Here is a 16,421-nt window from a genome sequence, read left to right as displayed (position 1 = left end):
ACGCCTGACAGTTTCACTCAACAATGCAGAGAGCACATTTGAAGAGCATTTCCATGATTTTGAAGCAAGGGGTTTTAGCTATTCAAAATTATATTCATTTAATAAATACAAATTCAGTTTTTACTTTTCACAAATATCATGTCGTCATGCAGAAATAATTAATATGTATTTATGAACTGAATGGACAATAAATTCCCCCAGATTATTGTTTCCCCAAGAAATATTGCATGGCACAGACGTTATAATCTATAGGTCTTTATTTATTTTTGCAGATAACATATATCGCAATCATGCTTTTTCATATAACACCATCTAAAGACATTTATTATATTTTTTACATAGAATATTTTACATTAGGCCCATGAAACAGCTAAAAATATACAAAACAATATTCTCTGACTAGACATCTCTATTACATTTTTTAATATCATAGTCTTTATTATTACTCTATTCTGTTATCGTAATTATCATTTTTACAGTTGAGAGACATATGTGCTTTAGTTTCTGAGATAATAATATTATTGCAGAAAACAGCAAATAATATCACATTGTATTTTTTTTTTTTGTTCAACATTTAGACAAAAGAAAAAGAAAAACTCAGGTTGTACGGGCATTCACAGACACATGTATTACACAGTCCAGTTTACAACATCATTCAAGAGAGAAAACTGCAGTATGGTAACTTTATACAAAATTCACAGAACCCTTTGTCATTGCACATTTTAATTTACTTATCTTTGAAAAAAAAACACATAAATTAAAGGAAAATAACGGATTCCTGTCGCACGTAGCTGCCACAGAAGAAAATGTTCTTTATCTTCCTTCATAGTAATACAATGATATCTGTGGTCTGTCACAAAGTCAGCTTCTATATTTATATTTGAATATTGCCAAACAAACTTGATATGTAACAATAGGTTTTCCTTCACCCTATAAAGGAGGAGTTTCAGTGGTGTTGGCCCATGTAGCATCTGGCTATGTCCTGTTGTGTTAACAGTGCTATTGCCGCAGTGTCGTCTGTCCGAGCCAAGGTTTCTCTCTCTCTTTCTCTCTCTCTAAGCCTGATATTGGGAAACTGCACTCGCCACAGCATAGAAACGCACTATGGCTTCTACTAAAATGACAGAGCGAAGGCCATCACAGTTCATTTACACTGAAAGAAATGATGCTATATAGCTGAGTAGCACGCAGAAAAGAGGCAACTATTTGGATCAGCTTTCGAGGGAGCCCAAGTACGTACATGCTGATTTGTGTGTTTGTGTTTTGTCGCTGCTTGATGAAGCATTTTAGATAAATGGGAGGAAAGAAACGGCGGAAATTTTGACATTAGTTCCATTTTGTTTTTAAAAACACAGCATTAATTGTTTCAGCGTATAATGGTAGTATCTGAGAGAATTTGGTCACGTCCACCTTTGTTTCCTGAGGAGTGGGTTACTAAACAGATATACAAGTAAACAGTTCCTGTCCGAATAGTGGTAGCGATCATAGAAATCCATCATAAAGTTTTCCAACGCAGTGGTCCCTGCAACTTCCCTCATTCACAGTTTAATATGCACAGTAGATCTGAAATAGCATTGGCTTATTGCAACACAACTCTTTCTCTCCACTGAACTGGTTTGTCGGAGGGGAGGTCCTCCTCAGCCAGAAATATTGTATGCACAGTGCAAACGTGGGATTTCTGTAATGGCTACACCTTTATTGTTACAGGTGGTAGTTTACAGATCCAAATTGTGCTTGTAGGCCGATGCTGTAGTTACCACCCCAATGCTCTATAGTGAGACAAAATGGGGATGCTTGATTTAATCCAGTGGTATCGTCAGCGGGTCAAACTTTCAAACTCCAGTATGATTTTGGTCCTTCTCACTCTCACATATAGAAAACGACCTAAAAAATGATTCTACAAAAAAAGATTTAGACAACATACAAAGTTATTGTTCTTTAGAAAACAAAGAAACAATTATAACAGTCTCTTGCTAAGTAATGCTATCTAAGTTATTTTTGCTATGGCCACAGGTTTCAGTCGAGCCGAAAAAAGAAAATAAAAAGACAGAAAAGCTGGACGCTTCAAATTCCATACTTTACTTGTGCTTTTCAAAGGTTGTCCCAGACATGGGTGGTAAACATTTCAGGCAAACTGCAGGATCCTGCAAGGGAGTGATAGTCTGGCTAAATGATATTTTACACATACAAGCAGATTTGGCCTTACCTGTTGCACATTCCCAGATTTTCTTAAAATTGGTCAAACTTCAATATTTATTTTACAAACTTTCAAATTGCATTTTCTTCACCTACTACACAGCATTCAGTTTAATGTATTTATTCATGTACAAGCAAAATGCAATTACCAATATTTTTTTCTTTGTACAGTAATTGTAGTTTAGTAGATTAATTAATATCTTCAAAGTAGCACAATACCTACTATTTAATCAACGCGGGCCTCCAAATTTAAATCATATATTCAATATAGAGTAATTTCCTAAGTCACGTCTCCTTTTCTAAAAAGACTAACTTTTTTGCATAATGAAATTCATAATATCACAACAACTTTGCTGGGTAGTTTGTTTTTCCTTTTAAGTTTTTATAACTCTGTATTATACAAATCAACAAACAGAATAACCACTAAAAACAACTGTGTAATCAGGTTGGTCTCACGTGTCCCCAGGAGGTAGGTGAATAAAGCAGACGTGGAAGTCTGGTGGTCGTTCCCAACCTTGATTACATCTTTTCTATAGCAGAGCAGAGGGACTGGCTGTGGAGCCAGGGACAGGCCGAGGTTTCTAGATGTAGGCTTCCTCGTTGGCAGGGTTCTGATTCTGGTTTTCCGTCTGCTGCTCGGGGCCGTTTTCCTGAGACCTCTTCATAATCACCGGTTTGATCATTATCCGCAGACGCTGCAGGGGGGGGGGGGGGGGGGGGGAAACATGGAGGGGACGATCAACACCACTGATATTGCACAGCTGAATTTGAAATTACAATGAGACAGTGGAGACTAGACAGCTGCAAAGTTTACGATCAAACCCATAAGCTGAAAACACACCAGCTCCACAGCTGTGAGCTTGATGAAAGTATAGCCTGAGGCTCTGAAAAGCTCCCTCACGTGATATAAAGGGGTTTGCATAAATATAGCTTCTGCAATATGGCTGTTAAAGGAAAATAAATGCCATTATTTCTCACATAGACTAAATATTAAACAGGTTTTTAAGCCCACAGATCTAAATCAAAACATCCCCAAACCTCAAATCTATCGATGTTCTTGTTTGTTTTGGACCCTGCTGCATAGAAGGCATTTATGTGGAGTGTTTGTGAAAGTAAGCGTCCGCCTGGGTGCAGAGCACTAATCAGCCGGCTGATTGCTACAATTAGACAATCAGCCATCAGATGCTACTGCAGGATCTGACACCTGCACATCGCCTCTGACAGCCTCTGCTGCTCCGTCTGCAATTACGGCCCATTTATTCTGTCAGTGGTGGCTTTAAAGCTGTATCTGTCTCCAGGGATAGATATATCTAGATATATAGATGTATAAGGTTATTATTCAGCGCGCAATGGATGACTGCAAATGAAAAAGCTCTTAATGTTAATGGCGTGCTGGAAAAGGTGTTATCTGCCATTGATTAGAATCATTAGATCAATAAAAAGGCAGTGCTCCATTCTGCTGCACACAAATCAACGTCGTTTACCGAGAACTCAGTGGGTTTTGTAGCAAAGAGCCTTTGCAAATTGTTCAAGGGAAGGAATGAGAAACTCTATTTTACTAATCCCTTTATCGCCGCTCCACTCCTCTTGGCAATTCATCACATCTTTACCCAGCATGCCTGTGTGCTCGCTCATTACAAAACCATTGAGTCACAGTGCCTCGGTGCAGCTTTAATGTACAAAACAAAATCAAATGAGGCTAAACTGAAGGTTTTCACCTCCAGCACGAAGAGTTCTTTGACTGCTGAATTACATCTCAGGTACCACTTCAATGCTACACACATGTAAATAAAAGATGATTCAGATTCTGGATCAGTGTATTCTAAACATCCACAATGACCTTAAATGTTCATTTAATCTTCCCACTCTGGTTAAAACTAAATTATTCTATAAAATCCTCAGGGCTGGTGTATCACATTTACAGTATATAACATTTTCCTCACACAACATCAGCTCCCTCTAAATATTGGTCTTCCATCCACTATGTAATAATATTTCTGAGCAAAAGAATATCTTTGACACGGAGTAATCCACTTGAAACCCTCAGCACAGATCCTGCCTCGCTGCCGACTGCAGATTAGAACCCAAACCAGCTAATCGATGTGTGAAAAGCTCAGAGGTGGGTACAGCGAGGCACTCTGTGAAATCTGTGGCTACATATCTGCAATACACCAACCCAACATTTTCTGTGTAATTTTATCTCTTTTTGTGATCATCAGCAATGGATACTACTACATTCTCTGCAGTGAACTCCAAATATGAACTGTTCTGTTACAGTATGAAGATTACCTCTGCAGAGGTTATGTTTTCATCAGTGTTTGTTTGTTGTTTGCCAGATTACACAAAAACTACTCCACAGTTTACCACAAAACTTGGGGGAAGGGTGAGGTGTAGGTCAAGGAAGGACCCATTACATTTTGGTGCAGATCCAGGTCAGATCCAGGATTTTCTTTAACATAATGAAATTGGGTGTTTTTCTACCTCTTCTTTGATTTGTCAAAAAAAATCAGGCATATTTAGGAGACTGATATTAAAGAGTTTGCATTTTGGTGCAGATCCGATGAGAAATATTCATCATCCTGTCCACTGCATCTACAGTTGAGACAGAAACATGGACAAATCTTACCTCTTTGTATGTGCCTTTGAGTGTGAGGAACATGTAGCCCATGTAGCCTGGGATGAGCAGCATGGAGGAGAGGGCCATGCACCAGCCGACCCCCTGACCCCAGGGTGGGAACACATATTCGCCCATGGTGAGGGGAACCATCTGCACTGCACTGAACAAGAAGACGCCCTGTAGACAAGAGGGACAAGGGAAAAGATCTCATCATCATCAAGGAACTGCAGGACTTGAAACTTGAAATCTTTGAAAGCAAGAAAATGTTCAATTCTGCATGCAATATTTTAGAGCAGGGTTTCACTATTAAATGATCTTTAGCTTCATCAGAAACAGTTTAAATAGTCGTACTTTCAAATACTCATATACTTTTGAATACTTGAGGGATGAGACAGTGTTAATATCGATCAATGAATAACTCACAGTGAGAAAAACTGAGCACTTCATTAAAGGTCAGATCAAGCTGATAATGTGTCGTGCATCAAGTTAATAGGATGTTCTGCTGTCTGTAATATAAACCTTCAGCAGGGCATCCAAAAGACTAAAGATTGTGCTTGTATGGGAGTTATTTCCCCTTTGGTTTCTGGTACCTTGCATTTTACCCACTAATAACAATAATTACGACAATAATACATTTTATTTATAAAGCACTTTTCAAAACATGATATGGATGCTGATAAAATAAAACACTTTAAATGTCAAGTAATCATTCATTTCAAAGAAGCCAAATAAAATGATGACATAAATTAAATAGAGCAATAAAAAAATTATGGAAACAATCAAATAAAATATAATATAAAATGAGGTGAGCTGAAAAAATTAAAGCAAGTGCAGACTAAACAACACTTACAGCAACGATGAGCGGAGTGAACACGACCCAGCAGAGCTTCCACCACATACAGGGCCTGTAGCCGATCATCTCCTCAATGTTGTCGTAGAAGTTGTTCACACCTGGAACCAAAGGCAAAAAGTGCTTCAGTTATCTCGTAATGCAAATATTGGTACAGTTCACAATTCATAGTGGTTCTAGTTAGACATGTGCAGTGTGAGTGTTTCTGGGTGAAAAGTATCCTTGAGGAGATTACGGAGACACGGGTGCAGCTCACCATAGAACCATGAAATTGAGATGCACTCAAAGAAGACCAGGAAGAGCAGGCACATCCCGCTGGCTGAATAATAGTCAAAGAGCTTGAACACGTAGAGTCCACCCTGTGAAAGGAAAGAGGAGGGAAACAGGAGAAGGTGATAAGACGGATGAAGAAGAAAAACATAGAATAATCAGTTATAGTATCTGATGTGCTGGATAGAAGTAAACCATTAAAGTGGAATAAGATGGAGGGCGAGAGCACCAGCGGCTGTGGCTGGTGCGAGTTAGTGACATCTCATCGGTGAGGACAGAACTGGTGCAAAGGCTTCCTTGTGGAAGCTGCAGTGCAGTGATAGTGGAGTGCAGACAGGGTCAGTGCAGATCAAACATTTCCTTGATAACACTGCATGTCTGTCCACAGTCAGGACATCTCAGGGACCAGCTCAAAGGGACCTGCCTGAAGCTTGATGTAGCTTATACTGGCTGCAACTGCAATTAGGGCAACTGCCTCGGTCCAACAGGACAGTGCATGATGGGAATCAACTGTGGCACAACTACAGGGTCAATGCAGAGTCCTCAAGTGTCAGAGACAAACATGACCTCGGCCCTGCAGTGATTTAGCTCCCAAATATAGACAGTGACGCATCTCAAGCAATGTTCCTATGACTTTTGATTTCTCCACAAAGTTTTGATCCTTTTTTTTTGTTTCAAATAGTCTAAGAAATGCTGGTGTATGTTGTGTGGCATTCGCTATTAATTTCATTTGGCAGCAGTTTAAAACGTTAATTACAAAAATACTTTTAACATCTCTTTTTACATGCTGGATCAGAAGTTACATTCTTCAACCTTGAAGGACAAGGAGAGGACAAGAAAAGTAAATAATTCTAAACTGAACAACATTCAGTAATTCAGCTTTTCATTGGTCGTACTTCTTAATGCTCCACAAGGGGAGGATTGTAGTTCGTGAAGTGTATGTTTTTTAATGCATTTGTAGTGTAGCTGATGAGTTCACATCATATTTAATAACATGTGCTTTGAAAGGATTTTAAGTATTTTTTTGTCAGCAGATAAAAAATTAAGGTTTTGGACTCATGCAGTGTTTGTAGGAGATTTGGCCAAAATTCTAAAAGCATGACAAAGCCCCATTGTGACGAACTTACGTAATATAGACTCACTATTCTGAATTTGACAACAGATATAAAGTCTGTGAGACTCAGCAGATTGGCCAGTCAGAGAGAAGTGTGTGTGTACCTGTGTGATGTTGGACAGTCCAATAATGTATGAAATGAGGCAGACGACTGCGATGAAGATCTCTCGGCGTTTTCGGAGAGCCCGGGGGAATTCATCCACCAGGGCAGTGATGAAGCCTTCCACGGTGCAGAACTGGAGAGATTGAAGAGTCATGTCAAAACAGCTGGGTTGTGTAATACACTGTTGTCACATTAAATACCTCAGATCAATCACTACCTCACATTAAGACCTCACGTGAATGAGAAGTAATAGCAAGACACAATTACACATTGTTTTATTACCAGGAACAGACGCCTGGCCTCAAACACCACTTTTACTTTTCTACTGCAAGGCTACATGATCATATGTGATTAATATCCAAAAGCCAAAAGCCAGTGTGTGTGTGTGTGTGTGTGTGTGTGTGTGTGTGTGTGTGTGTGTGTGTGTGTGTGTGTGTGTGTGTGTGTGTGTGTGTGTGTGTGTGTGTGTGTGTGTGTGTTCATTATGTTTACCTGGCTGTCAATTCCCAGCATCAGCAGCATGGAGAAAAAGAGGATGGCCCAGAGGGGAGAGATAGGCAGCTGGGTGACAGCCTCAGGATAAGCCAAAAACGCCAGGCCAGGCCCTGATAAAGGACAAAATAAGATCATTGTGAGCAGGTTTTAAGATGGGACGCTGATAAAAAACGAGTTTTATGAGTAAAACATGAAAATGTATTTAAAAATGTGTTGTATAATAATTCCAGTACTGGATAAAATAAAGGTCCTTGATGCCCTTGGGAGAAAGACGAGTGCTGAAAGTTAAATGTGGGTGTTTACAAAGGACAGACAGTTTTGAAAAATCAGTGAGCAATTTTTGCATCTCTAGTAAACCCAGAAACCAGAAGTGACATTTTGCGACAGGGTAAAAACTTCCACTGTGCCTCAAAGAAAAAGAAACCCAACAATTTCAAAGGCTTTTTTTTTTTTTTGGGTGGAAAAAAATCTCTCGCCCCCGCCTATTGTCACTATCGAGTTTCAACATTGATTGCAATTACCTGAGGCTGCTACATCAGCGATGGGTCTCTTTGTCACATTGGACATGAATCCCACGATGGAGAAGATGACAAAGCCGGCGAACATGCTGGTGAAGGAGTTGATGCAGCAGACAATGATAGAATCTCTGTAGGGGAGAGACAAAGCACAAGGCAGCCATTGTCACGCTTGTATCAATTCCTTATCAACCCTTTACACATTGTTGAGAGGCGTGGGGGGAAGGGACGGCGGAGAGCCATTTTGCATCCTGCAGCAGCACAGTGGCAGTTATATTGACCTGTTATTCTAAAATGGCTCCAGCAGTTGAAACCACGGATGTATGTTCAGTTCGGTTGTTGTGCTGCTGACCAATGTTAACTCTACCATGGGAGACTGGATGAAGCAAACCAAAGCAGGGGGTAGAGCTAAGATAACAAAACAAGCTGAGAGAGATGGAGGCTCAAACATTTCCAAAATTGAAAACACCATGTTGCCAGGAAACCAAAAATAATCCCAGGAAGAGCCGTCTGCAGCGTAACCTTTGGTATGGGATGTGTCTGGATTGATTTTTAAGAGAAACTAACATTTCCTTTTCATAGGTATGGAATCAAGGTGGTAAATAAACCTGAATGGCGACACTTCATCAATCACCTACCTGTACACGTTGTTGTTGAACGTATTGTAGCTTCCGAGAGCAATCAGAGAGCCTAATCCCAGCCCGTAGGAAAAGAAGATCTGAGTGGCAGCATCCAGCCAAACCTGGTGGCCAGAGACGAGACAATAACTGATGAATAACCAGGTGTAGACACAAGCTGGAGTCAAGCTACTAGTGAAAAGTGGTGATTTGAGACAATTGAACTGCTTAGACTGATCAAGTCTCGTGCATAAATGTATTTCATCTCTTATATATCACAAACGGAGGAAAACCTAAGTAGTGTCACACTTTGTCCGGATCCACTAGACACGTCTGCTTTTCTTTTTGAGACCTACAGTAAACTCGCTTCTACTGTTTGCTGCCAATGCATTTACCAGTGACTGTTCCACACATTGTCGGTGAGTATTGGTACCACGCATGTACAATTACTAAGAATCTATTTGAATAAACCCAGAGCTTTATGGCAGTATCAGATGCATGGTGGGAGATCTCGTTCGTCATTATGTCGTTTGTATGTTTTCCATTTTTACATCTCGTAATGTCGAACTCTTTTTTACAACTTTTTTTGGCCCTTTAAAGGACGTTGTGACTTTGTCTGTGTAAAAGTTCTATATAAATAAACTTTACTTACTTACTTACATTACTGTAGGCCTGCATACAGCGTGTGCTATGTTGCCCCCCAAAAAGCCCCCCCCAAAATTTCAACTGCAGCTCATTTCAATCTCTGTAGCCCCACCTTTATTCCGACGATTGTGCATCTTCCTGAACAGAAACAGTTTGAAACAAGTGGGCCTGCAGAAAGAGAGAGCAGATGAAGGAGAGAGAGAGAGAGAAAGAGCATACCTCAGACTGCTTAAGTTTCTCAAAGTCTGGTGTGATGTAGAAGAGGATCCCGTCCATTGCACCAGGAAGAGTGACGCCACGACAGAACAGGATGAACAGCATGAAGTAGGGGTATGTGGCAGAGAAGTAAACCACCTGTGGGACACAGAGATGAAAGCCTCAACCAACTGAATAACACAGACATCAAGCATTATCGCTATTGGAATATATGTTGTGTTAGGATACAAATCTGTTGTTAAACTAAACAAAAGAGCCACTGTGACTGTGGCACCGCCCTCACAGAGCAGCACAGTGACCTAGTCTACTTGTCCCCAGAGGCAAGATGACCCCGCACTGGTTGGGCTCAACACTCCCAGTGAGCTATTTGACTTCTTGGAAGACCTAATTTTACTCCGTGCTGTCAGAGTCAACACATTTCTCATCATTCATGATAAATTCTACAGAAAAAGAGTTTGTCATTGATGCTTCTTTGGAAATTCTAGTCTCCGCACAATTTTTTCCCAAAGGCCAACATTGATTGATGATTGTTGGTGTGTAATGCATGTAAATGTATTTTGTTACTTGTAAACTTTTCATAGTTGTTTTATGTGATTTTTGAATATTTATGACAGTAAACTTTATTGTAGCATAGAAAGGTTGTTGCTAATCCTACAGAATTAGCACATTTAAAATGCAGAAATGAAGATTTAAGTAATCAAAATCCTGTTATTGAACATTAATCCAAAATGTCATTGAGCCACTTCTATGACCTTCAGTAAATCTGAAGTCTTGTTGAATAATCACATTGAGGGAAATGGTGCAAATTCTACACTCAGTAGATTTAGTTTTATTTTGTCTTAGTCCTCTTTCTTCCACTTACTTTGCCAGTCCAGCCGACCCCCTTCCAGATGCAGAAATAGACCAGCACCCATGCAATAGCCAGTGTGATAGCCAGTGGGATCCTGACCTCCCCGGGCTTCTCCAGACCATCAGTCATCTGGTGCATGTTACGTCTGCAGGGAGGGAGTAAAGCAGTCTTACTTCAGTGCACAAAGTCATCCTTTATCTCATACATGCACGACGTATGGGTGCATGCATGTGTCTGGATATTCAAAAAGAGACAATCATAAGAAGATATTGGTGCATTCATTCCTGGCTTCCTTTTTCCACTCATCAATTTTTTTCTGGGTTTTGATGTGATTTATTGTTTTTTTTCACATTTTTTCATGCTAGTTGAGTAGACAGATACATACATTAGGCCAGAGTCAGTAATGCAGATGGCCCCACCAGACTCTGACCCCTGAACTAACCCTTTGAAGGGGAGATGACCTTTGTGTGCAGCTAATATCGGCTCACAACAGACCAGTATTCTTGTGATATAAAAGACTCTTGTGTCCAGCTTACTCCCAGAACTCCACCACGGCACTTGTGAGGTTCTTGGTGTCTGGGAGGCTGTAGTTGGTGTAGCAGCTCTCTGTGTTCCAGGAATTGCCACAAGTCTGCCATGGCAGCTCCTGAAAATTAAGGGGGAAAAAAGAAGAAAGAAGAAGAAAATCACACAGACAGCTCTTTTTACTTGGACCACTCTCCCACTGCCGGGTCCCATTCTTTGTGGCTGTCGAGCAGCCAAGACCGTGATACTCATTTGGGACATTGAGATTTCATGCTTTTCTCAGGAGTGAATGCCTCATCGCCAAATGCATTTATCAATACCTTGTGTAAGGCGCTAATTATGTGGGAAAGGAAGTAATAAATGTCATACTCTGTTAAGGCTTGTTCACTGTTATATAAGTGGCTGCTGGCAAATAGGAGCTGCCACATAACTAAAAGGGTTACGATGTAAAATAAAAATAAAAATCGGTGCCTTGTCCTGGTTTAAAGGGCCACTTGTGTGAGATCTTAAAGGAACCCCCACCGCCCCCAAACCCCCCCACCCCCCCAGGGTGGGTATAAATATCAAATACTTACAGAAGTGAAGGAATTGTACAGATAGTAAATAGCCCAGGAAATGATTACAATGTAATAGATATTGAGCCAGAAGGACAGAACCGCAGCAGCCAGACCCACACCTGAAAGAAGAGGAGATTAGAGGCGTGAGATGTTAAATTGTGCTTAAAAAGAATAATAATGTGTTTACGATTTATTTTTATTTTTATATTTGTTACTAGAGGATAAACCTTTCCTCGTTATTACGTAATTACAAATCCCCCGAATCCAAAAAATGTGGGGTGTCTATGTTATTTAACTTGGCATTCTCCAGGCAGTCAATTAACATAACAATTAAAAAACACTTAAGGGCCTTTAGGACACCACAAGAGTGCCTTTTTCTTTTTTTTACCTTTGAACACGGGAGCCAGTTTCCACACTCCAAGCCCTCCAATAGAAGTGTACTGACCAAGAGCCGTCTCCAGAAAGAACAGGGGCATGCCAGCAAATATGAGGGTCAAAAAGTAAGGAATCAAGAAGGCCCCTGAATGAGAGGTGAGAGGTAAAGGTGTAAGTGAAGGTCAATCATAAACTTATCACATTCAACATAATCCAGGTAGAGATATGTGGTAAAAACGAGTATTTGGTTGGTTCAAACTGCGCCCAGCTCACTGCGTACAGGCGCTCGCTTGTGCACAATTACGCACGGCTACCATGGTGGGGGTGGGGTGGGTAGATGGGGTACACTTAAGATTTATTTTAATTAAAGACCTCCGGGAGTTAACTGGCAGCTTTTGATGTCTCTGCACTCCTTTCGGTGTATGGATAAAAGGAAAATTGCCAAGAATTCCTGATTTACCTCCGCCGTTTTTGCCACATAAATAAGGAAATCTCCAGACATTCCCGAGTCCGATTGCGTATCCGACACAAGAGAGAAGAAAGTCAAATCTCCCGCCCCACGTTTCCCTCTCGGGTAGCTCCTTCTTCTGCACTTTCACTACCAAGGTTTTGGGTTTGTCGTTTGGCGTGGTGGTGGTGGTGGGCGCGTCATTCAACGTCTCCGTTAAGACGTGTCCGTCCGAGGCTTTGGTCCCGTTGGTGGCCATGGTCGCAGTGCGTGTCGGGTATAATCCTGACCAGTGGGGAGGTGGGGGTTTCAGCACCGGTCCAGACAGACAGCAGCTTCCCCGTCCCGTGCAGCCAGCTCCCACACAGCAGCCGAGCGGAGAGACGAATCACCGGAGAGAGGAGATTATGGAGAGGAGCAGAGGCGCCTCAGCAGCGCACCGGCGACCCTGGAAACATCAAGAAATACGCACCGGGTTAAAAATGCACTCGCAAATAAAAACCAGAGCACCTCAAGAGAATGAGAGAATTGTATTTGTTTAACATTCAATAGACCAGTTTTAAAATATTGTCAGAAGTGGAATATCACATCTTAATAATGTACGTAAACCCTTTGTGCGTAATTTACCTTGTAACCCTGTTACTGGATTTTAGTTAATTAAAAGTGGAATTACTTATTCCTCATTAACCTAACAAATCACTTATTAATAAAAAATCATGTTTTAAAAGTGTGACTACATTTTTTTTATTTAGGTGGAAATAATGTGCTGAAAATTCACGCAAAAATATGATTGATAATATTGATATCGAAAATGTAATTGTACGTGATTGTTACGCACGCATCCATTTTGATTACATGACATTTCTTGAGGGGTGGAGAGAAAAGAAAAGAAGAATCTGCCCCACGATCCGTGAACCCCACGGGATCAAATAAAGACTTCTCATGCAATAAGAATCACTTTTAATGGCCCGGAGTGAATTCTGCATGTTAACAGAAATTTAGAGGCTCGAGAGGCTCAAGGCTCTTGACCTTGATTCACGATGCTCTAAATTCTCTCGCCCACTTCCCACTGCCAGGGTACAAGAGCAGGAGCAATGAAACACATTTAAAAGTCAATACGCAACTGTCGTGTCTAAATTTATTTTCTAATTAATTTGTATTAATTCAAAACGCAATATACCATTTATAAGATGTCACAATTTTAGCAAGGCCCTGTATCTAAACATTTACGTTGCATTTGTATTCATTCGAACTTTCTAAAATGCCAAACATGCGCTCAAATGTGACGAGCGGATGAAACCGGGAGCGCGCTTCTTTTATCACCTCTCGTGCGTAATTGTGAGGAGAAGTACACCAAGCAACATGGTCACATTCAGAGATTCACACATAATCTTTGTTTTCAAATATTTGCACAGGAATTATTTTAGTTTCACGACAAAACTGACATTCACAGATCGCACGTTCATATTTTTTGGCACATTGCAAACATGTGGCTGCGGGACCGACGGATCAAATACGACCCTCATGAGAAAACTGTGCGTCGCCATCAAGTGAAGTGCAGCCTTGCATCTGTGCACAAATTCAGCACATCTGCAGGCACTACGTGCCAAATTCCTCAGTGGTCCTAACGCAAACATAACTCACTCAAATGCGCACTATATACGCAACAGATACTTACAATCAAATCTTTGTCCTTGCCAGATTGTTTTCCCGATTGGGAGGAAAATCCGATTTTTCTTTAAAAAAAAAAGAAGAAAAACCTTACTTCCTCGCACTTTCACAGAATAAACCCAACGTGAAAACTTTGCATCCGAGGACAGCCAGCGCACATATGATCCTGAGGAGGGGGAGGACGGAGGACACACTGCGTCTTGGAGAGCGAGGTGCTGTCCTTAAAGGAGTGGTGCTGAAAGAGAGGAGGGGAGAGAAGACGGCGAGAGGAGCTGCCGCCGTCTGAACTGGAGTCTGAGCAGGGACGTAACATGGAGCGCAAGGATCCTCACTCCTCATCTACACAGCGTCAATGTCACCTCAAAGTCGACCCTCCCCAACTCCAACATTTCCACCACTGAGATGGCAGCAGCGGGTTTGAGAGAGGAGCATCCTCTTGTCTCAAGGTTTTATATCCTTACTCCAGCAGGTTTTTTTTTTACATCAGCAACTTCTCTCTCTCTCTCTCTCTTTCTCTCTCTGTCTCTCTCCGACTCACTCAAGGGCCAGTTGATGCACAATAAAGACTCATAAAGGTTACATAACTTTTGGATTTCCACTTGCTTCTGCTGTAACTTCCTTCTACAGATGACTCAATTCCATCAAGTTGCCGTGAACGCAACTTTTACAAACTCAGAAACCAAATTTTGGTCGATTAATGAAATAAACAATTTCTACATCAAATGCATCCACTCCAAAGTATAGCAGATACAGAGGGAGACGCCAATGGCTGCTCTAGCTTCTGGCAAAACATGATAAGGAGGTCTCAGCCAATAAAGGGAGTCAGGGTCTGTGAGATAAATTGAAAACTGTGCTTATAATCTTCTTAGCCCGCTGTCTTCCCAAAAAAAAAAGAAATACCCTTGTGGAACATCCCAAATGAGCAGTCTTAAAGCAGACTTTAACCCCCACATCGGGATAAATTATTAGGGTCTTGCTGGGAGATTAGACTCTCGCAGGGTTTAACAGATAAAGTTTGATTCGTGACAATGAGCAAGGATTAAACTGATGTTAAATGTTAAACAAATTCTCCAACTGTCTTTGGCAATGACAGAGGAAAACTTTGAGGGTTTACGCATTTTATATTTTGGGTCTTTTAAAGCTTGTCAGGAGACACCTCATCGTGGCTTATGATATTTTGGTGCCGGCGCAGCTTAATTTTTATGTCATCGTATGAAATATCATATGTCACTGTTACGGATGCATTCGATGCTGAAATGACCAAAACCTTCCATCAACCATTTCCATTTCCCCCTATTCGTTTGCTCCCTCTTTTTTCCACGCCTCTTCTATTTCTCTCATGCCTTGCCGCCTCTGCTACCCCCTGTGCTCATCTGCCCAATTCTTTTCCTTCCATCTTTTCGTCTGCGTCCGCCATGCTGTAGGCTCCGCACTGCTGCTAGAGTACTACCGAAAAGCCTCACCACCGAGAGGGAAGGAAAGAATGCCCAGATGGTGAGCCAATGAGGGGTGAGCTAACCTTCTAATGATACAAAACGAAAATTTAGCATTTCTAATCCCAACTGGCTGATTGGCCCGCAGGCTGTGGCACCTCTGATGTGCAAAAAGCCTCATGTTGGCCTGCAGCTCTCACACGGGAGGGGGTGGGGGGGTGGGGGGGGGATTCAAAATGCCACACAGACGAGAGCTGGTGGTGCTGCGCTCGTGGCCCGGGCCCCACCTGATTGTGAGCCTGTGTGCAGTGGAGCTTGTAATTACAGAAGGAGGTGGTGGTAATAGAGAGCAGAGTACAGGCAGACACACAGCCAGACAGCTGTCCCCCTGTCAGTTTCACTGCTCAGACATATAGGGACAAAAATTATGCTCCGAAACCGCAGAGCAGATTATTGCTCATGTGAGAGCGACAAAATGGTGATGCAGATGATGATGATGACAGCGATAATGATGACAGATGTATTTTATGATGCGAGCATCCTGCATTTACACATCGTTTCACAAATATGTTGCCTCTCACTATCAGTGTCTCCGTGAGGCTTTGTGTACGCGGTGAGAGGTTCTTTGTAAAATCTGCGATACAAACATGAATAACAGCATCCCATGTGCACTTTGTTTTAGAAAACTAGTAACTCCAGCTGAATATTTATTTGTAAAATGAATACTGCATGTTGATAGACTGAAATGAAATGCATTCATATGAGAGGAAGTGCAGCTATGATGGCTGCGCGTGTCTGTACTTACAGTTGATCCAAATGCCAATGTCAGCACTTGAGCATTCGGCATTTACCATATTATACGCTGGGGATTAATATGTGTACAGTTTGTTTTATCATGTTAAATGTTCAGGTGAGGCCCACAGG

At 41.4% G+C, this 16,421-nt stretch overlaps 1 protein-coding gene across 1 annotated transcript; it reads right to left on the bottom strand.

Moving 5' to 3' along the window:
• Nucleotides 1-239: 239 nt before the first annotated feature.
• slc6a1b (solute carrier family 6 member 1b) lies at nt 240-14,561 on the bottom strand. The gene is made up of 15 exons (XM_034584527.1): nt 14,072-14,561; nt 12,406-12,841; nt 11,959-12,090; nt 11,589-11,689; nt 11,025-11,134; nt 10,501-10,633; nt 9,642-9,776; nt 8,799-8,902; nt 8,167-8,291; nt 7,643-7,755; nt 7,152-7,283; nt 5,920-6,022; nt 5,664-5,764; nt 4,823-4,990; nt 240-2,891 (listed from the first exon to the last, which is right to left on the bottom strand). The coding sequence occupies exons 2-15, from the start codon at nt 12,650-12,652 to the stop codon at nt 2,778-2,780; spliced, it is 1,818 nt and encodes a 605-aa protein (XP_034440418.1). The 5' UTR covers nt 12,653-12,841; nt 14,072-14,561; the 3' UTR covers nt 240-2,777.
• Nucleotides 14,562-16,421: the final 1,860 nt, after the last annotated feature.

The sequence above is a fragment of the Hippoglossus hippoglossus genome, chromosome 5, assembly GCF_009819705.1.
Source record: "Hippoglossus hippoglossus isolate fHipHip1 chromosome 5, fHipHip1.pri, whole genome shotgun sequence".
Lineage (NCBI taxonomy): Eukaryota > Metazoa > Chordata > Actinopteri > Pleuronectiformes > Pleuronectidae > Hippoglossus > Hippoglossus hippoglossus.
Note: the sequence above shows the minus strand (reverse complement) of the source record. Positions and strands in the feature narration are given on the sequence as shown.